This window comes from Eulemur rufifrons, chromosome 19 (assembly GCF_041146395.1).
Source record: "Eulemur rufifrons isolate Redbay chromosome 19, OSU_ERuf_1, whole genome shotgun sequence".
Taxonomy (NCBI): domain Eukaryota; kingdom Metazoa; phylum Chordata; class Mammalia; order Primates; family Lemuridae; genus Eulemur; species Eulemur rufifrons.
The window spans coordinates 56842486-56868139 of record NC_091001.1 but is presented as its reverse complement, the minus strand read 5'-3'; the positions used below and the strand labels follow the sequence as shown (position 1 = coordinate 56868139).

At 48.7% G+C, this 25654-nt stretch overlaps 1 protein-coding gene across 2 annotated transcripts in view; it reads left to right on the top strand.

Annotated features, from left to right (window-relative positions):
- Positions 1-23997, top strand: part of HK2 (hexokinase 2) — a 65117-nt gene extending 41120 nt beyond the window's left edge. For both annotated transcript variants that reach the window (XM_069494100.1, XM_069494101.1), the window contains exons 4-18: positions 1780-1899; positions 2889-2984; positions 3589-3688; positions 3981-4164; positions 6695-6850; positions 8549-8782; positions 10425-10729; positions 11946-12094; positions 12507-12626; positions 15876-15971; positions 16446-16545; positions 16640-16823; positions 18022-18177; positions 19366-19599; positions 21433-23997. In XM_069494100.1, the coding sequence (XP_069350201.1) occupies positions 1780-1899; positions 2889-2984; positions 3589-3688; positions 3981-4164; positions 6695-6850; positions 8549-8782; positions 10425-10729; positions 11946-12094; positions 12507-12626; positions 15876-15971; positions 16446-16545; positions 16640-16823; positions 18022-18177; positions 19366-19599; positions 21433-21577 (2379 nt within the window). In that variant the 3' untranslated portion in view covers positions 21578-23997. The remainder of the gene's footprint in view (positions 1-1779; positions 1900-2888; positions 2985-3588; positions 3689-3980; positions 4165-6694; positions 6851-8548; positions 8783-10424; positions 10730-11945; positions 12095-12506; positions 12627-15875; positions 15972-16445; positions 16546-16639; positions 16824-18021; positions 18178-19365; positions 19600-21432) is intronic.
- Positions 23998-25654: the final 1657 nt, after the last annotated feature.

Genomic DNA, 25654 nt, shown 5'->3' with positions numbered 1-25654 from the left:
GGCTGAGTGACAGGAAACCATTTTGCTTTGCCAACTTCTAAAGGCCCCTCCCCCCATGTTTGATGACTCACTTTATCTCTTTGCACAGCTTCTACAACTTCCTTTTTTTGGATAAATACTATCTGTACTAAAGATCCTTTTGACTAGCATACCAGGAAGAAGGTGCTGGGAATTTGTTTAATATACATATCATATAATTTTGTCTCCGATCAACTTCCTGACAGAACAGAGCTTGCTTCATATCTTCCTATTTACATATTAAAATACTTGACTTCTGCTCAAGGGAGTTGGCTCATGTGCCTTAGTGATCCCCAAGGCGGTAGAGCCTTGTCCTTCCCAGCCCTTGTGTTTTGGTTTAGAGGGCGAAGCTGCAGCATCAGCTGTGGGTGATTTGCACGGGATCAGAGAGGGGACAGAATCGATGCAGGAAGTTCAGTGAGAGTCAGCCACCTTCTGGACTGGAGTGGCCTTCTCTTCCTAGGTCCCTCCCGCTGACCATACCCCAGGGCATCAGGGGAGCCAATAAGCCTGTCATCCTCCCTCCCCCGACCTCTCAGTTCCTTTGTATATGCAAATACTTTTTTGTGGTTTAGTGCAATGGTTTTGAAACCAACGTCTGGATCACCTGGAGGGCTTGCTGAGGGATTGCTACCCACCCACCCCTGAGTTTCTGCTGCAGTAGGTCTAGGTGTGGGCCCCAGGATGTGCACTTCTCACGTGTTCCCAGTGATGGTGGTGTGGTGACACTGCTCCTCCAGGACAACACTGTGGGAGCCTGTGGTTTAGTGGAATCTTCCTTCTTCCTGGAAAGGAAAAGGAGAGTTCTCTCACACCCACCTTGGCTTTTAGATTTTTGTCCCCTGGTCAACCTGGCCCTTGGAATCTGCCCAGTCTATTTGGCCTCTGCTTACGTTTTGCACCAGAATGCCCATGGCCTTTGTCCCTAGGCATCCGGAGGGACACCACCTTCTCTTTGAGGGTACTGAGTGGGCAAGAAGGAAGCCGGGAGATCGTGGGCGTTGGGGCTGGTGGGAAGCCTGGCTTGTCATGAATACAGTCTTTCTAAGGCTCGGGAGCTGCTCGTGACCTGCTCAGCATGGTCATGGTTGGGAGGCTGCCCACCCACAAAACTCTATTTATTCTTCAGTGCTCTTCATGGACTCACTGGGTGTTCTGTTTTGAAGTCAGAAAACAAAGATAACTTCTTTGAATTGCCCCCAGGAGATTAGCTTTCTAGAACGGAGAAAAAAATATAAAAGTTACTTATTTTTGTTAAGTTGGTTCACAGAATGCCAACAGAGAATGTTCTGCCCCCTCCCCCAACCACAGGAGACAGAGATGCTAAAATACTTCTTGGCAGTGAAATGGGCTGTCCTTTCTGGTAAGATAATCAGCCGGGCATCCTTGTCAGCAGGGTTCTGACAGGGCCACCAAAGGATGTTCTGTTCCCAGGGCATGCAATGACTTTCTGATTAACGTTGGCCATGATTTCCCCTTCCTTGCAGAGTCATTTTGACAGCGGTTTGGGTAAATGGTCTAAGTGGAAAACCACATTTGATGAGTACTAATTAATGTTAAGCCCTTATATGTATTGACTCTGTTACTCCTTTTGGTAATTCCATGAGGGCAGGTCCAGTAATCATTCCCATTTTGTAGACGAGCCAATGGTGATTGCAGAGGAGAGATGGATCTCGCATATACTGAACTGGTTACTTTCAAAGCCAGAAGTCCATGCTCTAATCCCCTCTCTGCTCCTCTTCCTGTGTCGTATGCCCTTAGCTATTTGACCACATTGCCGAATGCCTGGCTAACTTCATGGAGAAGCTGCAGATCAAAGAGAAGAAGCTCCCGTTGGGTTTCACCTTCTCATTCCCCTGCCACCAGACGAAACTAGACGAGGTAAGATGAGTTCTTCAGACACTTTTTTTGCTTCACTCTTGGGGCCGGGAACACTGGGAAGGACTCTGAGCCACCTGCTGTGGGGTCAGCGGTGGCTCTAAGGGGTTGTGCAGATGAGGCTCTGTTCTTCTGCACAACTGTGTGTGGGGTGGGGGATGTGGTTGTGGGGGACAGTGAAGAAGTGTCAGAGAAGGGTGGGGTGCTCTTCCTTCCCCTCCCTTCCACACATACTGCACAGTATCCTTATCCCATCCAGAGAAACAGGGATGAAAAATCAGGAACTCTCCTGATCTAAGGTGTTATGATAGAGACCTTTGGAAGAAATATTCTTGGGGAATTAATGATGTGAGGATATAAGTATAGTCATGTGTCACTTAATGGGGATATGTTCTGAGAAATGTGTCATTGGGCTATTCCATCATCGTGTGAACATCAATGTGCTTACACAAACCTAGATGGCACAGCCCACCGCACACCTAGGCAGTGTGGTATAGCATATGGTCCTAGGCTGCAAACCTGAACTGAGTACTGTAGGTAATTGTAATGCAATGGTAAATATTTGTGTATCTAAACACAGAAAAGGTAATGCACTGTACCACAGTGTTACAACGGCTGTGACATCACTGGGCAATAGGAATTTTTCAGCTCCATCATGATCTTCTAGGACCACGGTCATATATGTAGTCTGTCGTTGACCGAGTGTCAAGTTATGCTGCGTATGACTGCGTCTTATTTTGGCAGTTTTATAGCCTCCTCATTCCACTTCGTGGCAGCACTACATCATGAAGGAATCATTCACTTAATCTCCTTTCCTGGTCTTTGATGGGACTGTGTTCCTCCTTCCTGGGCTAATCAGGAAGCAATACCCAAATTCAGTCATGACTGCAGGTTGGCCCAGCAGCAGAGATCTCTGCTAATGCTGGCCATTGGAGGAGTGTGGTCTGAGTTTTAGCTGTAGGAAATCAATTCGTTCCTTGGTCCTTTTCTAGAGTTTCCTGGTCTCCTGGACAAAGGGGTTCAAGTCCAGCGGAGTGGAAGGCAGAGATGTCGTGGCTCTGATCCGCAAGGCCATTCAGCGGAGAGGGGTAAGTGGGGTGGCAGGGGCCTGGGGTCTGCAGGCTCTCTGGGGTCTGAAGTCTTTCCCTGTCTGTCCTTGACTCAGCAGGAGAAGCTTTTGTGAAGCTTAAGGAGAGGTTTACTTTCCTTTTTCCTGCCATGCTCACATGAACAGGTGCCTTTGGTGTTTTTAGATGATTGCCCTGGATAAATAATCTTAGCCTTGGTGCAAAAAAAAAAATCTTTAGTCCTTAACCTGAAGAAGACTTGAATATCATGTTCAAGTAAGAAAGTTGGAATGATGTTGACATGAGGGTGGAATGGGGCAGAAAGAGGACAAGGCAAAGATCTTATCTCAGGAGGAGTTATGGGGAGGGGAAAGAAGGAGGAGGAGAGGGAGAGGAGGTGAAGGAAGATGAGCAGCGGAGCATAGCCAGTGTTAGGGAGGTTGCTGCTGTTTGACTAGTTCTAGACCCAGATTCCTAGTTCTAACCTTCTTGGGCTCCGAGTCGGGTTAGTATAGGGGCAGCTCTGTTGCACTCGAGCTGTGTGTCTTGCTGCCCTTTCTCCATCTTCACATCTGTCACCCTTTTGTGACGATGAAGGTCAGAGCCCTCCTTGTCATCCCCACAGGACTTTGATATTGACATCGTGGCCGTGGTGAACGACACTGTTGGGACCATGATGACCTGTGGTTATGATGACCATAACTGTGAAATTGGTCTTATTGTGGGTGAGTGAACACCGGGCACAAGGGGTGGCCCTGGCCAGCGCATGGGCATGTGGGCTGGAAAGGAAGAAGGGGACCATGGCCTGGTGTTCCTTTGTCCTTCACATTTGAGCATAATGGTGCAGTCACTTTGGAGGGCTGAGCCAGGCCTCATGGAGCTGGGGGTGGTAGAGGATTGGCCCACGTACCGGGTTTGCCAGGGGTTTGCAGTGAGGAGTCCCAGCCACCCTGGGCAATCTCAGGGCAGTGATGTCTGGGGAGTCGGGAGTGCTGAACACTCCCTTGCCTTGGGCAGGCACAGGCAGCAACGCCTGCTACATGGAGGAGATGCGCCACATTGACATGGTGGAGGGCGACGAGGGGCGCATGTGCATCAACATGGAGTGGGGGGCCTTTGGAGACGACGGCGCGCTCAACGACATCCGCACCGAGTTTGACCGGGAGATCGACATGGGCTCGCTGAACCCTGGGAAGCAGCTGTGAGTGGCCCCTTGCTGTGCGGGTGCGCTTGGGGGCAGCCTCGGGAGCTGAGATTGGGGTTGGCCAGGGCAAGGGGTGGTTTCTTTATAGTCTTCCATCCCCAAAGGGTTGCCAAGGTGCCTGCCGGTTGGTTATGGGAATATTTGCAACTGTGAGTTGCTGAGAGGGCTCTAAAACAGAGCTGGTGGATACAGCAGATGATAGCTAATAATGTGGCTATGTCCTTCAAAGCACTCATTTTGGAATTTCCTATTCTGAGTCTAAGTCCCTGCTCTTTCTTGCCACCATCTATTTGTGAATTGCCCATAGAAACGGTGAGCCATGTAAGAAAAGCTGTGTTGAGGTGGCCAAGATTAGGGTCTCTGAAAGCTCCTTTTGTAGCTTCCACTCCGTTGCTGTCCAGAGGACAGGCCATGACAGTCAGCTGCTCATTACTGGCCCACGGGGCCCTAGGGCCTTCTGCTCCAGCTGCAGGCAGACCCACGGCCCATGGAAAAGCTGGCTAAGGAGCTTCCTTGGCCTCTTTCCTGGACCTGTGGCCCAGCACATCCTTGGGTGGATAAGAGGAGGAGCTGCAGTGTTTTGGACCCTGAATACCATATTCACCAGCCTGGCTAGACTTAGTTTTTAGTTACTTTGCCTCTTACAAAACATTATTTCACCCTTACAAACATTTATCAAATGTCCCCGTCAAAGATCTTGAAATAGAGATTGCTGCAAGCTCTGAAGGGAGTTGCAAAATATTTTGAGCAATGCAGTATTTCTCTGGTCTTGTTGCTATGGCTGTTTTAGGACAGCTTTTAGTGCAGATCTCTACTTGGAGAGGAAACTCTAACCCTATAAACCAGGTCAGTGGTGGGAAGCCTTTTTTCTTTACAGGCAAGTCCTTGCTTTCTCAAAGCACGGTTTATTTATTAAGTCACAAGCTCTCTCACATGAAACGTGCGTCCTTTACTTGAACTGTCTTAGGAGCATACTGGTTGTATCTGCCATGGGTGCTGAGAGGTTTATGAACTGAAAAATCATTCACTCAATGTCTACTTCCATTAACAAGACACACCCAAGTCATTCTGAGGAACCATATGTCCTTTGAAGTGTCAAAAGACAAATTTACCAACTAGGCCATGACAACACACCCCTGGCTTAGCTTAGCCTTAGATAAGACAAAGGCCGGGAGGACATACACCAAATTATTGGCCATCGTAGCCCTGAAGTCATTGCAGACAACCTTTTCCCTCTCTAATATGTTTCTAAGTAATTATCTTCTAAATTTGACTGGAACAATGTATTTTTAAAACTGGAATAAGAACTTATAAAAAACCACCCATACTGTGGAGCCCCATGGCCCCAGGCCACTTCCCCCACCTGCCACAGAACCAGCTATGAGGAGAAGATGTCACAGACAGCAGAGTTCCTCACTGTTGAAGCCAGGCCTTGTGCCTGTGTTGATGCATTAACCCTGTGCTCTTAGCAGTTTTGCAGCTCTCGCTTAGCGCTGATTCTGCCTTACCTGGCCTTGGGACTTGAGAAGTCACTTCCTAAGGGCCTGGGTTTCCTGTCTGGTAGGTGACGGCGGAATCCCTTGCACACCTCTGCTCTGGGCCTCCTCCTGGCTGTAGCTCATCCTAGTTAGTACTGGCATGCCCGGGTGCCCGTCTCTCTTTAAGACCTAGATCCTTTCTGAGATACCCAGAAATGGGCCTTTTTTGACAAAAAGAATTGCCGTGCTTGGTTTCCTCTGTCACATAGTCCTAGCCAGAAAGACCAATTTCTGAAGAAAGCAGTACCACCTAGTGTTGAAAAGTTAAATTACCTAACTGCCCTCTCAGCATGGGGGCCCGCCTCTGCCTTTCTAAGACATGCCTTTATCTTGTCACCTGCCTGCTCAGAAGTGTGTTTCACTCCCAGATTCCCAAGACCTGACTTTTAGAGTCCAGAACTGAGCTCCAACTCACCTATCCCCACCTGCCCTTGTAATCTTGTCCCCACATCCCGCTGCCCCAGGTTGTCTTCACACTGTGTTCTCTGGAATCCACACGTGGCCTACAGGGGCCGGCAGTGTGAGTTGGTGAATTGCTAGGCCTGTGCCCCACGTTTCATGAGATTGACTTTTTCTCTTGTAAATAATATTGGCACTCTATGTAGGATTTTATTTTTAAAGCGTTTCCTTGCTAGAGAAGAATTTTAAAAATCACTACCCTATACATAACTTACTTTCCCTAAAACTCAGGCTGTTCCAGAATGTTCCATACTCCCTGGATGTTTCATGTGGCTGCTTAAAACCCATTCTTCTCCATGGTTCAGGGCTCACCAGCCTGCAGGGCAACCCAAGCCCCCAGCTCCTCCAGCCCCCTCGAGCTGTCACTTCTCCCCACATCTCATTCCTGGTGGTGGAACAGTTAACCCTGAGTTACACACCAACCGCTAAAGTATGTTGAAGTTTCCTGTGTGTGTACCTTTCATCTGCAGGACAGCTGTGAGTTCAGGGACAGCGGGGGCTTTATATCCCTGGCCTGTGTCTCCCTGCAGGTTTGAGAAGATGATCAGTGGGATGTACATGGGGGAGCTGGTGCGGCTCATCCTGGTGAAGATGGGCAGGGAGGAGCTGCTCTTCGGCGGGAAGCTCAGCCCGGAACTCCTCACCACGGGCCGCTTTGAGACCAAGGACATTTCAGATATCGAAGGGTGAGTTTCCAGCCCTGGCACCTCTAGTCACTGGGTCTCCACAGGGTAGACAGGTAGTTGGGGGATGAGGAAGCAGCACTGGTGTTCGACCCTTCAAGCGTAGACTGCAAGAGGGTCTCACACAGCGTGGACCATGGGGGGCTTGTGGCTTCGCTTCACTTACCAGTCTCCACTCCTGTCGACTTTGAGTGTGATTATCACCCCGGTGCCCCCGGTGCTGGGAACAGTTGGCCTCCACATGCAGGGACCTGGGCCATGACACTGGGTTCAGGGCTGGAGGCTCTCAGAGGGCCCTGGAATGACTCATTTGCATCTGCCTCCTTTCCCTCTCCTGAAGCTCTGACATCTCATGCCCTGTTGCCGATTCTCAAAAAGATCTCTGTGCTGGCCCCTGCTCCATAGCAGAAAGATAGGTCCTTGGATTGTCCAGAGAAAAACCTACCCACTTAGCTGTACTCTAGCATATAGAGCCACGGCCTACAGTTTCCCAGCCTGGCAGGGGTAGGAGTGAGAAGCGCCTGACTTTGTTTTTCAATTAACAGTATCCCCAAAGTCAGGCCTTGTTCGCTGTTCTTGAGCGATCTTTTTTTTTTTTTTTTTTTTTGAGACAGAGTCTCACTCTGTTGCCCAGGCTAGAGTGAGTGCCGTGGCGTCAGCCTAGCTCACAGCAACCTCAAACTCCTGGGCTCAAGCGATCCTCCTGTCTCAGCCTCCCGAGTAGCTGGGACTACAGGCATGCACCACCATGCCCGGCTAATTTTTTCTGTATATATTTTTAGCTGTCCATATAATTTCTTTCTATTTTTAGTAGAGATGGGGTCTCGCTCTTGCTCAGGCTGGTCTCGAACTCCTGAGCTCAAACGATCCGCCCACCTCGGCCTCCCAGAGTGCTAGGATTACAGGCGTGAGCCACCGCGCCCGGCCTTGAGCGATCTTTAGGATGAGGCGTTCCTGTTGTTTCGGGAACCAGACGGGTGGAGAGGAGGTGATTTTGGTGCCAAAAGGAACAGTGAAACAGTTTATATGACTTTAAGTGGGAACTCTTGAAGGAACTGTGTCTATTTGTTGTTAACCCCAGGGTAATGCAAGTGCAAGTCTGTGAGGCATTTAGTTCCCCTGAGAAGGGTGCGGGTGTCACAGCACCAGCCCTTTACTGCCTCCTTTAGATACAAGCTAAAGCAGCGCCAACTCCACGGTGAAATGCAATGGACTGTGCTTTAGGGAGAGGAAACGGGTGGGTCCCCAGCTGGGTGCACATGTTGAGAGGTCGTCAAGGGCAGCGACACTGTCTACCCTAAGACATAAGCAAACGTGGCACCAACACACACACACACGCACACACACACGCACACACACCTCTCAGTGCACACACCTCTCAGTGTGTGAAGCACCAAGAAGAGGGCTTTGTTTTTACATGGCACATGCCTAAGAAATGCTAGTTTTTCTCATCAGGAAAAGGGGACGCCTGTGGGGTGAGACAGGGCAGCTCTGCGTCTGTGTATGTAGAGGGGGTGGCTGTGTTATGTTTTGCCCCCACCACTCCTTGTTCCGCCCCCATGGGCAGGTGAGCAGTGGAGAGGGATTCTGCTCGCTGCTGGGTGGTGGAGTTGGCTGGAGCTGAGGGGTTTCCTTGCTGCCCCCCACCGCTGGCTGCAGCGGGTTAGACACTTGCCCATATGCTATCTTTCTGCTTCCCAGGGAGAAAGATGGCATCCGGAAGGCCCGTGAGGTCCTGGTGCGGCTGGGCCTGGACCCGACGCAGGAGGACTGCGTGGCCACTCACCGCATCTGCCAGATCGTGTCCACACGCTCAGCCAGCCTGTGCGCAGCCACCCTGGCTGCCGTGCTGCGGCGCATCAAGGAGAACAAGAGCGAGGATCGGCTGCGCTCCACCATCGGGGTCGACGGCTCCGTCTACAAGAAACACCCTCAGTGAGTCGGCGTCCAGGCCCGGGGCTGGTGGGGCTCCCAGAGCACCTGGGGACCTGGCTCTTGGCCAGCTCCATTTTGCGTTTCTGAGGTGATGTGGATGGACCATGGAGTTGAGGATCCTGGTAGAATAAAAGTTCCCACCTGGGTGAAGTGGCAAGTGGGAGGGTGTCACTCCCACTGGCACTGGTGGAGGTGACTTCCGAAGGCAACCTATGACTCGGGCTCCACTCTCCTCAGAGCTCCCTGGCTGTTGGGTGCTCTTTTCACCACCCTCTTTTCTATGAGCTGATGTTTCTCCCTTCACTCGCTCGTGATTCTTGGCGGTTCCTGCAGGCGCTATGTCCTCTGCCAGGGGCCACCCCAGCCCAGTGGGCGACCGGCCTCTCTGGCTGACTTTGGCACTAAATTGATCTTGCCCTTTCCACATATTGATCCCTTGGGTTGTATGTACCCAAATGTTGAAACTGGGACCTGGAAGACATCTCTCTAGTGTGCCCACGTATTTCCCCACGTGAATGCCAGGTCACTGTGCCTCCATTAACTTAATTTCTTGGTGCAGAAGGCCTCAGCCCTGAGATTTCCTAATCCTAGCCTAGTGCCTCAAAAAACTTTTTTTTTTTTTTTTTTTTTGCAACAGTCTTGCTCTGTTTTCCTGGGTGGAGTGCAGTGGCATCATCATAGCTCACTGCAACCTCAAACTGCTGGGCTCAAGTGATCTTCCTGCGTTAGCTTCCTGAGTAGCTGGACCTACAGGCTTTCACTATGATGCCCGGCTAATTTTTCTATTTTTAGTAGAGACAGCATCTCGTTCTTGCTCCAGCTGGTCTCAAACTCCTGTGCTCAAGTGATCCTCCTGCCTTGGCCTCCCAGAGTGCTAGGAGTACAGGCATGAGCCACCCCACTGGCCTCAAAAACTTCAATGTGCACACGAATACCTGGAGATCTTGCTAAGAGGAAGATGCTGATTCAGAAGGTCTGGGGTGAACCTGAGATCTTGCATCTCTGACAGGCCCCAGGGAGGCTTGCAGCCCACAGACTGCACATGGAGTAGTGAGGCCCCAGAGACCACGCCTAAAAGGGGCTACCATTTGGACAGTTTCTTGCTGAACATAACCATTGTCTTTAGCTGTCCAGATACCTTTGGGATCATTGGCAGAAACTTGTGACAGAGAGGCCAAAGTCCAGGAGAAGAGCATTTTTGGTTTTTCTATTTTGGGTCTTTCCCAGGACAGTATCTAGTGAAGTGATGGAACAAGAGAAGTAGGTGGTATTGGAATCACTGGATTCCATTTGGCTGCTCCAGCCAAGAGGCTGATGGTGCCATATAGAGCAGAGGAGCTGGGCCAGCTCGGTGAGGAAGGAGGGCTGTGTGACTGCATTCAGAGGACAGTGGCTTGTTAGTAGGGGTCCTTTTCTTTCAGTGGGGGGTGACCCCAGCCTGGGGGATGGTCACAGTTGAATATCGGAGTTTTCACAATGACTCCTAACTTGGGAAAGAGAGAGGAGAGGATGTTCAGGGCACCACCTGTTCCTGTAGGTGCCCCTGGCACTTGGGCTGAGATGGTAAGCTGCTGTCCCCTCCCTTCACACCACTGACCCTAACCATGGACACTTATCCCTTACCCCATCTGGGCGACTGCAGTTTTGCCAAGCGTCTTCACAAGGCTGTGCGGCGGCTGGTGCCTGACTGCGATATCCGCTTCCTCCGCTCCGAGGACGGCAGCGGCAAGGGTGCAGCCATGGTGACGGCAGTGGCTTACCGGTTAGCCGACCAGCACCGAGCCCGCCAAAAGACCCTAGAGCCTCTGAAGCTGAGCCGTGAGCAGCTCCTGGAGGTCAAGAAGAGGATGAAGCTAGAAATGGAGCGAGGTCTGAGCAAAGAGACACACGCCATCGCCCCCGTCAAGATGCTGCCCACCTATGTGTGCGCCACCCCTGATGGCACAGGTACGTGCAGGGTTGCCCCTGGCTCACACCGTGGGCCTCGATCCTGGTGCTGATGCCCTGGGGAGTCTCCCTTAGTGTTAGCATTGGACATTTGAACCAAAACATGTTTCTTCAGCTGGATTGCTAGGGAATTCTAGTGTTCGATAAGCTCGATCAAGGCATTCCTCTGCTAGAATTGAACAGTAACAATAGTCCATATTTATTGATTGCTTACTATGTGTCAAAGCACTTTATGTGTATTAATTCATTTAATATTTAAAAAGATTAATAGTTAACTGTGTTTATTAACAAACTGCTATGTCTGGCAGAAAACTGAGGCACAAAGATGTTAAGAAACCTGCCCAAGTTCATACAAATAGAAAATACTGGAGCTGGAGTTCAAACCCAGAAATTCAGGTTCTAGAACTTTTTCTTGCAACCACCACATTGGTCTGGATGAAGGTCAGCAAACTCTAGCCCACAGGTCAAATCTGGCCCTCCACCTTTTTTTGTAAATAAAGCTTTATTAGTACACACCCATGCCCATTTGCACGTTGTTTACGGCTGCTTTGCACAACCATGGCGAAGCTGAGCGGGTGCAGCCAAGACTGTATGTTTACTGTCTGAGCCTTACAGAAAAAGGTTTCTGACCCCTGGCATAGGTCTTGCAACCAAAGAAATCGTGGTCTTTTCCCAATCAGAGAAGACAGTTGATGAGCAGGCCAGCACAGCACAGTCGGCACAGGTTCCACAGACAGAGACTGGGATTTGGTGCCTGCTGTGCCTGTTCTGGTTATATGGCTTGGGCAAGTGACTTAACTTCACTCAGCCAGGCCTCAGTCATTTATTAGGGGGCAATGAAATGCCTCCCTCACGACGCAGCCTAAGGGTTGCATGAGGGGGTTCTCATTTTAAAAGATTTTTCTTCAGTTTCCTTCAGAGAGCTGGATTCTGCTGTTACTTCTTTATTCTAGAATCTAATATAAGGTGGCTTTTGATTTTGGATGAGTGGTGTGTTTGGATAGTTTTTTCAGTGTACTGTGCCGGCATTCCCCATGGGCTGCAGAGCTCTTTGTGACTTCTGAGACCCTCCCCCTACTTGAGAACTACAAAGAGCCAGCCTACAAGGGGCTCCAGGGAGAGCCCCACAGAGGGGAAGGTGCTTAGACTCTGTCTCTCTTTGCTATGGTGAGGCGGTGGTGCCCCAGCTTCTCAACTTCCTGGGTTTATTTTCCAGAGAAAGGGGACTTCCTGGCCTTGGACCTTGGAGGAACCAATTTCCGGGTCCTGCTGGTACGCGTGCGGAACGGGAAGTGGGGCGGAGTGGAGATGCACAACAAGATCTACTCCATCCCGCAGGAGGTCATGCATGGCACTGGGGACGAGGTGAGGCAGGTGGCACCTCCGGGAGGGCTCCCAGTCACTTCTTGCCTTTGGGAACAATGCTGTCTCTGCTTGCCTGAGACTTTGGGGAGGGCTTCCCCACCAGTATAATTAAGCTTTTAAGAAGTCCTGCAGTAAAAACCCTGCTTAATCTGGTGTTTCCCAACACCTACTAACACCGGTCCAGCTTTGCTTTAAGCTTTTCCAATTCCTTTCTCCAACACACTGTTTTTTGGAGTGTTAACACATTAGATCTTTGCATTTGCATCAAGACCAAGGCCCCAGCCTGGTCTTTACATAGGCTTGTGCCTGAGTTTGCATTTCTTCTGAGTGGAAGCTTGAGCTCATTCGGGCCCTGCTAGGGACAGCCTGCCGTGGCCAAGCCCCTCCTTCAGTGCCCGACTTCTCCCTGCAGCTATTCGACCACATCGTACAGTGCATCGCCGACTTCCTCGAGTACATGGGCATGAAGGGTGTGTCCCTGCCGCTGGGTTTCACCTTTTCCTTCCCCTGCCAGCAGAACAGCCTGGACGAGGTAACAGTGCTTTCCTGCAGGGCTCTGCTATGGGTTACTGACTGTAAACCAGCCGAGTGTGGAGGAGGGGAGAGAGCTGAGCTGAGACTAGGGAAAGAAGGCCATGAGTGACCAGTGGCGGGGAGGGGACCCTTGATGGGAGTGAGTGAGTCAGAGCTAGTGGTGGTGAAGGAGGTTAGCTCAGCTGTAACAGTCTTTGGGATGGTGATGATAATGCTATTCAAAACATTGACAACTACCAGTTTTTTTAAGTACTTTATGACAGGTACTACATTGGGCTTCCTAAGTGCATTATCAAATTTAACCCTCACAGCAACCAGAAAAGATAGGTGTTTGTACACCCATTTTGCATAATGGAAAGTGAGGTCTACAGAGGTGCTGGGTATCTTGCTCCAGGTCATACAGCTTGGAAGTGGCCAAGCCATGATTTGAATTCGGTTTCCCGATGCTTGAGCCTGTGCTCTCAGTTGTGCTGTGCCTTGTTATGGGCTTGAGGCATTTCCACTTCATCTCCTGTTGTTTCGATGCCCTGGCTCTTCTCTGGTCTCACCCCCTGCAACTTGCCTTGGATGAGTGAAGCAGGAGGGCGGAGAGCTGGTGCTCCTGGGCGTCCTGGACACACACGAGTGCCCTGAGCAGTGGAGAACTGAGCAGGCAGTGCTCGGATCTGGGCTGATGATGGGTGTGCCCTCTGTATTAGATATCAGAATGCTGTTTTTTAAGCAGTTGTGTCTCTGCGTCTCAGTCATGTAGAAGCACACATATGCACTACAGGTGTGTAGTATGCCGTGGATGCAGTTGCCGGGGACAAAAGGCATGGTTCCTGCCTTAGATGCTTACAAACGTCTAAGCTGATGAAGCGAGCTCAGAAAAGTGAGAGCTGCTGTTTGGGATATGGCACCAACGGGGTACTGAAGCCAGTGGGACATGCAGTGAGGTGTTTGAGCTCATACCTGGAGGACATGAGCAATACTTGGAGCAAGGCAGAAGGAGTTGATGGGGAAGAAAGGCAGGCAGGCCTGGCCAGTGTGGAGAAGGGCATGTAGGTGGGAACAAGTCACAGGAAGGGCTGGGACGGAACAGAGGAGCCCACCCCAGTGATGGGGAAAAGCCAGCATTTCCCACTGGGTCCCTGGAACACCAACCCTCGAGTTGTCCCATTGAGCTGTGTAAATGCCTCCTGCTCCTCCCCCTCTGAGAGTTCAGTTCCCCACCACTATAATTAAGCTTTTAAGAAGTCCTGCAGTAAAAACCCTGCTTAGTCTGGTGTTTCCCAACGCCCACTAACACTGGTCCAGTGCTCACTGGTCCAGCTTTGCTTTAAGCTTTTCCAATTCCTTTCTCCAACACATTGTTTTTTGGAGTGTTAACATATTAGATCTTTGCATTTGCATCAATTTGGCAGAGGATATTATCAAATGTGGATAAATATTTATATAACATTAATAGAACATTACCTATTATGGCAAAGATGTTAGAAACAAACTTGTTCAATAGTCAAGTAATAGTTAAATAAATTATTAACCCTTTATTGCCCAGTGTCAGCTACTAGTTATTTGGAAGAAATTTCAATGATATGGAAAAATATTTTTTAGTCATACCACCAATTTTAAATATTGTAATCTCTCTTCCATACACAACTGGTAAAAAAAAATTGTAATCTCTCTGAAATATAGAAAAATATAATAATATGATTAATAGGAAGATAAAAATATAATACTCCAGTCTGTATCCTTCCGGACTTCCTACTAAAATATTTTTAAACAAACACCGTCTTATTTTTCATGCCAACACCTACATATCTTTGTTTACATATTTATCAGGTAAACTAGAAGGCGTGTTAACTGTTTCTGTCTGAATTGTAGGATTCCAAGTCATTCTTTTAGATTTTATTTTGTATGTTTCAAGTTTTTGTAAGGAGTGTGTAAGTCTAGAATCATAAAAATTAAGAGGAAATCATAAAAATTAAGGCAGTTCTGTCTGTTGGCTCTGGTGAGCTCGTCCCGTGGGGAAATCTGCGGGCGCAGAGGGGGGCCAGAGCCCTCTAGCTGTGTTGACAAGCCGCTGGTCTTGGGCACATCTCCCCAGCTGCAGGGGCCTCTGCTCGTCTTATCATTCAGGCTCACCTGAAATAATGTTCTTTGAACATTCTGTAAACTTTAAATTGCCAAATATAAAATTTTATCAGAGATGTGTAGCTGACATATAGACGAGGGATGGGTGAAGATACGCACACACTTGGCCTGGCTGGGTGTGTAAACCAGCACTCCGAGGGGACGTACTTTGTTCTTCTGACTCCCCTGGGATCTGAACATGGCACGACACATCCAGGTTGATGTGAATGAAACGCCAAGCTGATGGGCATAAGCCACCAAGCAAGGCCTGGAGAAGCCATGCCAGTGGGTGGTAGTGAGCACACAGCCCACTGATGGAGGCTGACCTCTTGGGTGAGGGACCTTGGGAGTCCTGGCACTCATTTCCTGATGGGCTATTGCAGCAGGGAGGGCACTAGGGAATAACCCAAAACATCTCTCTCACATTCAAAGCCATTGTGTGTCTGCTCCCGGAGGGCTCCGGGACATGTTTTAGGGCCACATTAAAGACGGGGGCCCACAGAGGGACTCCAGGGAGGAGCTTGGGGTGCTCACCCCAAGCTTCACCCCACTGAGAGACATGTGTGGGGTGAAGCCTAGCTGTCACCCCCGCTATGGGCAGGGCACTTGTTCACCAGATACTGGAGTTTGAGAATTAAGAGACACACACTGACGCTTCTGCTGCAAGTGAAGGACAGGGACCAGGCAAACTGCTTAGCCCAGTGAGGAAGCTGAGCGTATAGAAATAAGTCACCTAGCAGGATGGCTTCATGGTGCCGATGAGCCCATTCATCAGGTCAGGCCTGAGCGTGAGTCCTGCTTCTCTCCTCCCAGCTGTAGGCCTTGGACAAGTTACTCCAGAGCCTTAGTTTCCTGTAAAGCAAGCATGATAATGATAAATGTTCCACAGATGCTGTGAGGATTAAATCCTGTAACACGTGGGCTGTGCTTAGCGCAGTACCCAGTGCACAGTGGCTGCTCAATAAATCCAGGCAAGGACCTTAGATACCCTGAACTCATTTGTGGGTGAGATTTTTGGTGACTCCAGGGAACCTGTCTGAGCTGTGAGGTTGAGAGCTGGAAGCATAACTGGGCCCCTAGGAATGACCCAGGCACCTTTCTCTGATGTCCCTCTGTGCTCATATGTGATTTTTAGAGTATCCTCCTCAAGTGGACAAAAGGCTTCAAGGCATCTGGCTGCGAGGGCGAAGACGTGGTCACCCTGCTGAAGGAAGCCATCCACCGGCGAGAGGTGGGAGAGCCGTGGCACGAGGCCTGATGTGTCAACTCCCTGGTGCCTCACGGGCTCTGGGCATTCAGAAAGTGGCATCAACATTAACTGCAGTTGCATTGGGTGGGGGGGAGATTAGTCATTCAGCAATTATTGAGTGTCCCCTGGGTGTCAAGCCTGCTTTCAGCACTGGGGGTTCAGAAGTGGCCACAACAAAGTCTTGTTCTATAAACAAATTAGCCTATGACCTAAGAGCTATGGGGAGAAATGGAGTTGGGCGAGGAGAGCAGACAGTGTGTGGGAAGGGGCACTCTTACATAGCACAGCCGGGGAAGGGCTCTCTGAGGAGGTGGCATTTGAGTGGAGACCTGGATACAATGAGAGAATGAGCCATGGAGTATAACAGTTTACATACATATAAATCTCCCTGGCAAATGTCTGCAAGGAAGACATTGGGGCTCACTTGGGACCAGGCATCTGCTTCTGCCCTCTCAGGAGTTTGACCTGGATGTGGTTGCTGTGGTGAATGACACAGTCGGGACTATGATGACCTGTGGCTACGAAGACCCTCACTGTGAAGTGGGCCTCATCGTTGGTAAGGACCCAACCGGCCTCCCCGCGGGGGAGGCACCACCTTGCTCGGCGCGGGGAGGATGGTGCTGAGCGAGGCCCGGGTCCTGTGTTGGCAGGCACGGGCAGCAACGCCTGCTACATGGAGGAGATGCGCAACGTGGAGCTGGTGGAAGGAGAGGAGGGGCGGATGTGCGTCAACATGGAGTGGGGGGCCTTCGGGGACAATGGCTGCCTCGACGACTTCCGCACGGAATTTGATGTGGCCGTGGATGAACTTTCCCTCAACCCCAGCAAGCAGAGGTAGGCACCCAACCGCGCGCGACCCCGCCATGTGCATCCCAGAACCGGACCGAGACGAGTGAGCGGAGCCCCCACCACAGCATCTCCCAGGACGCTCCTTCTTGTGAGGTCTTATTAACGGAAGAGGTTTCCTTGGAAAAAGTTTCTTGTCAAATACTATGGGAAGCTCTGAGTTAGTAAACGTAAGAAGCAGCTCCCACGCCAAGGACTGGGAGAATAGGCTGGAGAGTCCTAGAACGTAGGTCTGGGACTGTGAGGAGAAACAAATAGAAAGTTGAAGCCCCTGCTGCCACCAGGCTGAGCAGCATTGCTGGAGTGAGGCAGACAGGTGCAAAGCCTCTCTTCCTCCTTCATCCGGTGTCTAGCGCCCTCTGTTGTCAGACCTGAGCAAGGGGCCAGCACCAGCTTCACAGAGAGCTAAGACCCTGTGGATGGTGGGGGTGGGGTCTGAGCTGAGAGACAGTAGCTTAAGATCTAACGCACTTCCCATCAGGAAGATGTTGCCTGTGGTGTTTCCTTACTAGATTAATCAAGGGCCTTAGTTCTGCAGAATACACTTTGCAAGACATTTGTCTAGAATAGAGGTCACAGACTAAGATGCCTCTAGGAGTCAGACAGGTAACATTAATAAAGGAAGCAGGCCGGGACAAGACAAGTTGGGGTGGCTATGGGGTCTTGAATGAAGCTAGGGACCCTGGCTCTTTTTTTTCAAGACACCATGCAAGGCCTAAAGACCCTTAAGCCACTGCACAGTTATGTTTAGTTCCAGTGGCCAGGTCAGGGGTTCTATATTGGCACTAGTTACTTGAGTAATAATGATTGTGTCCAAGAGAATGTGTGCTCAATGCCTGGAGAACTTAAGGATTAAGACTCAGCATCCTCACCTGCTCCTAGGAGTGTGGTTGGGTTTGGGTGTGTGTTCCTTCTTGAGGGGTTGGAAGGCCTTGGAAAGAAAGTGAGATCTGAAGGTAAGGCCAGTCCCAGGGAGCCCTGTGGGCCTGGGGCAGCATGGTCACGTTTGCTGGTGGTGGCTCAACGTGCAACGACACCAGGAATCAAGCAGCATTTCCTTCCCCACCAGGGGGAGTCTTCGTGCCCGCCACTTTCTAATGCACTAGGGGTGACCAAGCTGGCCTGGCCTGTCTCAGTATCTCACTGCCTTCCTACTTAACCTCCACGAATGTTACCCTGGTTTCAGGTTTGAGAAGATGATCAGTGGAATGTATCTGGGCGAGATTGTCCGAAACATCCTCATCGACTTCACCAAGCGTGGGCTCCTCTTCCGAGGTCGCATCTCAGAGCGGCTCAAGACAAGGGGGATCTTTGAAACCAAGTTCCTGTCTCAGATTGAGAGGTGAGAGTTTAGGGCTTTAGGAAGGGTGGGGCTATGTCCTCCTTTTTTTTCATGGACAAACTGAAGGATTTCCATAGCTCAAGTAAGTAAGATCAGGGTGTGGCTTATACAAAGATCATTTTCGTGGCGAACAGTCATGTCTATAGTGTTTACTTAAAGCGCCTTATGGAAAATTGTCATTTTAAGGGCGAATATATAACATTCTCATGAAAGATCATGCTAAGCATGACATGAGGCCATGCAAAGTGATATTGTTGGGTTTATCAAAGGTAGAAAGATACCTGCTCATAGAATGTAAATTGAAATGCACAGAATAATTAAACCATCCACACTTGGCTTGAAGGTCCTTCCTAACTGCTGGCTGCAGTAATCAGGCAGCCAGGATGGAGTAAAGGTTAGAACATCAGGCAGCACAGAAACATGCCATGTGTTGACTCGTTAGAACAGAGCCTCCCCCTTCCACTCTAATGGCAGAAAAGTCTACTCCAAACTAGAACGGGGAATTTCAAAGCCCTTTAAAAATTAATGCTGTGTCATTACTCTCAGGGCATAGTGGAACAGGAGCTAGACAACTGGCATGGGTGGGCCCCTCGAGCGTCTGCACCAGTGTATAGGAAGAATATGGTCTATCTGTTTGTGTGCAAGGAGATCATTCCAGACTTCTAAAAATAGTTCCCTTTATATAATAGGGTTTATTTTCTTCCTACAATTTTATTTACATTTGTTTCATAAATAGCACACAAGTGGAATTCAGACCACCCGGGGTGGCAGAGTAGAAATAGAACAGGAGTCCATGCTGCTTGGTTAGTGCTTGTCCTGGGGACCCGTGAACAATAGAGAATGGACACGAAAGAGCTTTGTAACTAGAAGCTGACACTGTCATTGTCATTATTATTTCCAAATGAGTGGAATACACAGTGAATTTCCTTCTGAGAGTCCATTTTGCGGTGGCAGTGCCCCACCTTGTGTGGGGAGATATTTCTTTGCATGCCTGTCTCCCTCAGCAAGAGTCAATATAGTCCAGTGGGTTGAGTGCTGGTCTGAGTTTAGGGACGGGAGCCACCTCAGGGTCGGCCCCTGGAGGGCCAGAGGCCGTGGAGCCTGTCCTGATGAAGGCCAGGCCCTGGTGTGGTGGCCGCCGGCCCTCTTGCTGCCTGACTGACCACTCACTGTCTCCCTCTGGCCCAGCGACTGCCTGGCCCTGCTGCAGGTCCGAGCCATCCTGCAGCACCTGGGGCTTGAGAGCACCTGCGACGACAGTATCATCGTCAAGGAGGTGTGCACCGTGGTGGCGCGGCGGGCAGCCCAGCTCTGTGGCGCAGGCATGGCTGCCGTGGTGGACAAGATACGAGAAAACCGCGGGCTGGACACTCTCAAAGTGACAGTGGGTGTGGATGGGACCCTCTACAAGCTCCATCCTCAGTAAGTACCTGACCCCAGCCTTCCCTGCCTACCTTCCTTCTCCCCTGTCTCCGATCTTTCCCCTTTCTTTCTGTCCTTCCTTACTTTATAGCGAATTAGCAGCCATTCCAAAGAGTGTACACAATGTATATATTGTAGTGTAAAGATGAATAGCCAGAAGTAGGCCCGAGTTTTACTCTCATTATTGGAAGCTCCTATGAGCCCCTCCCCAGTTATACCTCACTCTCCCCTGCCAGGGGTAAGTGCTGCGTTGAATCAGTCCCTTGCTTTCTTTTACCAAGTATATCTAGGTGTGTGTCCATATTGTTTAGTCTTACTTTTTAACTTGCCGTACATAGAATCATATGGTATCTCTCCTGTGACTGGCTTTTCTCACACAGTGTGTGTGTTCTGAGATGCATCCACATTGAAGTATGCACAGGTAGTTCATTAATTTTCAGGGCTGTAGAGCATACCTTTGTGTATACTATAGTTTATTCTATCATTGATGCGACATTTGGGTTATTTCTAGATTTTGACTATTACCAACAGTGCTGCTGTGAACATTCTATCAAATGTACGCTAGAACTCTGGAGCAAGACATTTTTCTACAGTCTAGAGCAGGAGTCGGCAAACAGCAGCCACAGACTGTTTTTGTAAATAAGGTTCTACTGGAACGCAGCCCTGCCCATTAGTTCCTGTATTGTCTACAGCTGCTACCCACAGCAGCAGCGCTGTCACGAGAGACCACAAAGCTGAAAGCATTTACTGCCGGTCTTTATAGAAAAGGTTTCCTTCACACCCTCTCTCCCACCCCTAGTATAGGAGAACTACATTTTCTTTTCTTTTTGCTCTTTTCCCTCTCTTTCTTCATCTCTCTTCTTTTTTCTCCCCTCTTCACCATTTCTCTGCTTTCTTCTTCCCTCTTTTGCATATATTTTGAATAATTCATTTTGAAGTCAGGAAATGCCCCAAATCCTCTCCCTTGGAAGCCTGTCAGCTAAAGGTTAAAAGAGTTGATTCGTGCCCTGGCCCAGGCAGTGGGCACAGGGTGGAACAGAGGATGGAGAGTCCATGACTGAACTTTACCCGCTCTCCCTAGGTTTATTTCAAGGAGGTAAGAGTCTCTCCCAGAGTCTACGCAGTTGGTGAAAAGGGAACTTCAGAAATTTTGAGTTCCTTTTCTGGATGGTCAGTGTCACTGTGCAGATAGGAGCCTTGATCCCAGATGAAGACCAGGATAGGGCCCTGGGACTTGGCATCCTCAGCTTCACAGATGGGGAGGGCATCCTGACCCTGCTGTGCTGGGTGGATGGTGACTGTCTCTTTCTCTAGTCACATATGGAAAGGATCTGCAGTCACCGTAAGGTCCTAACAGTAACTGTTAAGTCTGCTCCTTTTGCCTTCAGTGACACTTTGGAGTAGATGTGGGTCTGTTGTAAGGCAATACCCCTGGAAAATAAAATCACATTCATGATTCTCAGTCCTCCCCTCTGGAGTTTGTGAACAGATTGTGTACCTCTGCAAGGCACACTTGTGGCTTCCATGACTGTTGAACTTCTCTCTACTGATTAGTTTTAAGAGCACAATTTGCAAGAATTGCGACCTGCCGAAGTTGAATCCTAGCTCCCCCAATTGCCAAATGTGTGTTGGGCAATATTACTCGTGTCCCCAAGCCTCGGTTTTCTGGTACATAATACATAGTAAATGTTTACTACATTGTGACTGTCATCCTTCTCCTCATCTTAATTATTCCTGGGTTTCCAGGGTCACTCCTTAGGGTCTTATTTCTGAATGCACAAATTAATCACAACTAAGACGGTTTTTCCTGTGTCTTCCCTCTGCCTTTTCCAGCTTTGCTAAAGTCATGCACGAGACAGTGAAGGACCTGTCTCCGAAATGTGATGTGTCCTTCCTGGAGTCAGAGGATGGCAGCGGGAAGGGGGCAGCTCTCATCACTGCCGTGGCCTGCCGCATCCGTGAGGCTGGACAGCGATAGAACTTCTGAAATCGGAAGGGACTTCCTCTGGCTCCCCCTCCTCCCTGTTTCAAATTACAAGGTGTCATCCCCTTGTGTGAGAGACAGATCCCTTGGCTTTTCCTTGGCAGAGAGGACCCCATCAGACTGGGTTTTTTCTCTGCCTATACTCACTGTAGAATTTGGTGCCCGAAACTTGGCTTTCCAAGATAAACACAGTTTGAAGTAAGGATTTGTTCACAATGGTCACAACCATTCCCACTGTTTCTCTTAAAACTTAAGAATGTTAACCCTTAATAATTAATTCCCCTGGCCAAATTCCATGTCCCTGTATAATTCTACAGGATGGGGACATTAATGAAGATATGGTTGCTTCACTTTGGAGCCTGAACATGACATTTCTAGGTGTCGAGCATCCTCCAGCACAGATGTTGACACTGATTCTCCCATCAGAGATCTGGGAGGTCTCTACTGCAACACAAGCCTCATTCTCCTGCAGACAGATTGTGGGGGTGTGCATGGAGGGGAACCCATGGATATCCATGTGGCAGCCCCTCTTCAACCTCATCTACCAGCATTTGCCCTGTGGATTCCAGCATCACTGTTCCTGGAATCAAGGAATCCTGCATCTGGGCAATGAAACCAAAGCCAAGAGTGGGCACATCCTGCCAGTGGGCTCGTGGCCGCATCTCACTGTGGATGCACGAATCATCCATGAGCAGTGGACCTTTGGGAGAGGGGGAGCTTTTTGATTTGTTTTTAAAATTTTCCCTGCAAAAGCAGAAACACTGTATTTTCGTTTTAATTTATATTTGAAATTTATTTAGTTTATGAAGTAGGTCTGCTCCTTCATCTTGACATGTAATGGTCAGTTGTACGTAATGTATTTATATGTTAATTTGTTATGTAAATAGATACGCAGATCTTGTCTGAATTGGCCTCATTAGTACATCAGTGTAGTTAAAGGGTGGAAGGTGAAGATTCTGACTAGTTACTAGAAATACCTCATTCGCCTGTGGGAAGAGAAGAGAAGCCTCTTCAGGGTGAGTGAATGGCAAAGTGGTTGCTTTCTGGCTCCTCCTTCCCTGCAGTCTTGGAAATGTGAGGAAGGCAGGGACAGAGACAGAGGCTGGGCCTATGGGCTGAAGAAACCACGGTGACTGGCTGCTCTGTCTAGAGACTTTCCTGGGGCAATATTACATGGGATGTTAACCAAAGGAAACCAAAAGAATCATTTCAAATAGACTCATTGCTTAGAAATCTTTATTCTTGGGGCAGTCAGTAGTATTTTAAAGCTTTCTTATAACATAAAGGAAACCACCAAAAAAAATTTTTTTTAAAGTTTTTTCTAAACATTGACAACAAACCAAAACAGAGTAAGTAAACAACCAAACAAACAAAACCTCAGGGACGACATGTTTGGTGTATTTGTGCCCTCCTAGCAAGTTTCACCTTGGGTTTGTTTTGTGAATGCTTTATAAGAATTGTTGTCCATGTGCTTCCCTAGGCTGAGCTGGCATTGGTCTTCTGACCTGTTTTTGTGATTTTTATACACAGTATTTATTTTAAACCATTGGGAGGGGTGGGAGTGGTGTAAAACTTTCCTACCCTGCTTTTCAAGAGTGCAGTTAATTCTGAATCTGAAAGCCCAGTTTTGCCCTGGAATATGCACAACCATAGATATTAAACTTGGATACTATGTGGTAAAGAGGGAATGGCCTTGTAACACTAGTAAATTGGATACAAGGATCAAAACAGAAAGATGGAAAGAAACTCATGACTGAATTGCACCCAGTTTTTGCACATTTATCAAAACTTGTGCTGAGAACAGTGTCTGATTATGTGATTTTTGAACGAGATTAGGTATAAATAGGTGAAAACTGCCCAGATCCTTTGAGAAGCTCAGAGGGCGGAGGGGCTGGTCCTTCTTGTTTGTTCCAGTCTCACTTTGCAGTCTGGTGTAGCTCCTTTGCCTTTCCCACGTGCACCAATTGATGCAAACTGGGTGACTCCTAGGGGGCTTTCATGTAGATTTGTGGATCACTAAAGGACTCCCACAAAATAGAGATGGATTTTAACTTAAATTTTAAACTTGAAGATTAGTTACTATCTATGAAATTACACATTTTGTTTTTACAGGTAGAGATGTATGTGTAGCTACTAAAGATGTGTTGTTGGTTTCCAAAAAGGAGCACTGGAAAATGCATTTTGAATGTTTGTGTTCCCAGAATTAGGCTGGCAGTCCCTTGATGACACTGCTTTGCTTGGTGTAAATACAGTGGATCTCAACCTTTGGGGTGTGCTGAATAGCAGATCATCCTAAATCCTTGAGTACTCAGTCTAGTGAAGATGTTGTCATAATGTACAATAAATACCTAGTTTAATTAACTATGTGATGTTAACTATTATTAATAAATTTTAACATTTTCCAAAATACTCAATGTGTGATTCATGAGCATTTTCAAGAGTACAGTCATCTTTTGCCCACGTCAGTACTTCCCGGCCAGTCTGATGAATAATTTAATGAGTGTCTTGACTTTGAGTGTATGTGTTTGACAGGTATGTGGCCAAGACTTGGCCTGATCCCAGATATTTCTCTTCCCAGAGACTCAATTCCAATAGAACTAGAAGGTGGCTTTTCCTGGGCTGCCTTTGAGCCCCTAGATTGCAAGCACCATGGCTAGTCTTGCTGTCCACTATTTACACAGGTTGGCTGAGATGTAGCATAACCCTCCAGGGCTCGGCTGGTCTTGGTAGGCAGATGTGATTCACATTCAAGACAGAGCTCTTGTGTGCTTGCCTCTGTCTTCTCTCTACCAAACTCTCCCCTCCTTAATAAGCAAAACACAGATTTGAGGAATAAATTCCTCAAAACTCCCTAGTGATAATCCATCGACATTGTCAGGGCCCTGCTTGACAATCACTGAGAGAGGAAATCACCAAGGCTGAAAGGATAATAGAGATAGCCAGCAGGTGAAGGAAAAATTAACATTGGACCCTGTCTTTTCTGATATTGAAATGGTGAGATTATGGGAGCATTTTCATACATTATCAGTGGAAGTGTAATTGGTACAACCCATTGAGGAGGAGAAATAGGCAATATGCCACAAAAGCAGATTTTTGTATAATTTTCTAGAAATTTGTGCTAAGGACATACACGTTAGGGACTAAGATTTAGCTCTAAGGGTATTAACTATTGTATGGGTTCTAATAGCTAAAAAGAGAACTTGTGTCTATGTAATAGATCTGCCTACACTGGATCAGGTCCATTCCTGTTATTGCAAACATTTTAATACAGTGACTTGATTATGCAGGGGGTGGCAATGCTGAGAAGGCAAACAGGACAGAAGCAACCCAGAGATTAGAAACATCAAGAAAAACAGCTTCGATCCCACTGGCTGGGTCAGAGTGCCAAAGCGGGGGCAAGAGGTGCGGCTGGCGGGGCAGGACCCGGGAGCGCAGAGCAGGGTGGGTGGTGAAGAAATACTTTGCCTTGGCTACCTCCCTCCCCCACTTGCTTTCTGCAGGGTTTCCCATTGGCCAAACCTAGCAGGAAGCTAGATTGGCACAGGGAGCCCGGGAATGGAGTGTCCTGTGGTACACAGGGCAGGGCAGCAGGGAGCTGAGCAACCGGCAGGCACCTTACGCGACCGTTATGGTGGCATAGAATAATATTTAATAATAAAGAAAATGTTGGTATGTTGCTTCATGCCAAATGTGTGTTATAGAACAGTATATTATGATCCTATTTTTGTTAATAAGATGATGTATGACATAGGACTTGTGATGCGTTTCTCTGAGTGCCCCCTCTGCCTCACTGACCTGTGCAGAGGCCTCAGTCCCTCTCTCAGCAGCTCCCCCAGCCTGGCTCAGCTATGTCTGCCAGCCTCAGCCAGGCTTGGTGCCACTCACCCTGGTCACTGCTGCCCCCACCTTCCAACCCCAGGGAAGAGCTGCTCTCCCATTTCCCACTGGGGGCCCTCCAGAGGACACAGACCCTTAATTCTCCATAGACCATAACACCAGGCAAGATGTTCAGAAGAGAATTTTCTCAGTGTATGATTTAAAATGGGTTTCTGCACTGTGAGGCCCTCAAAG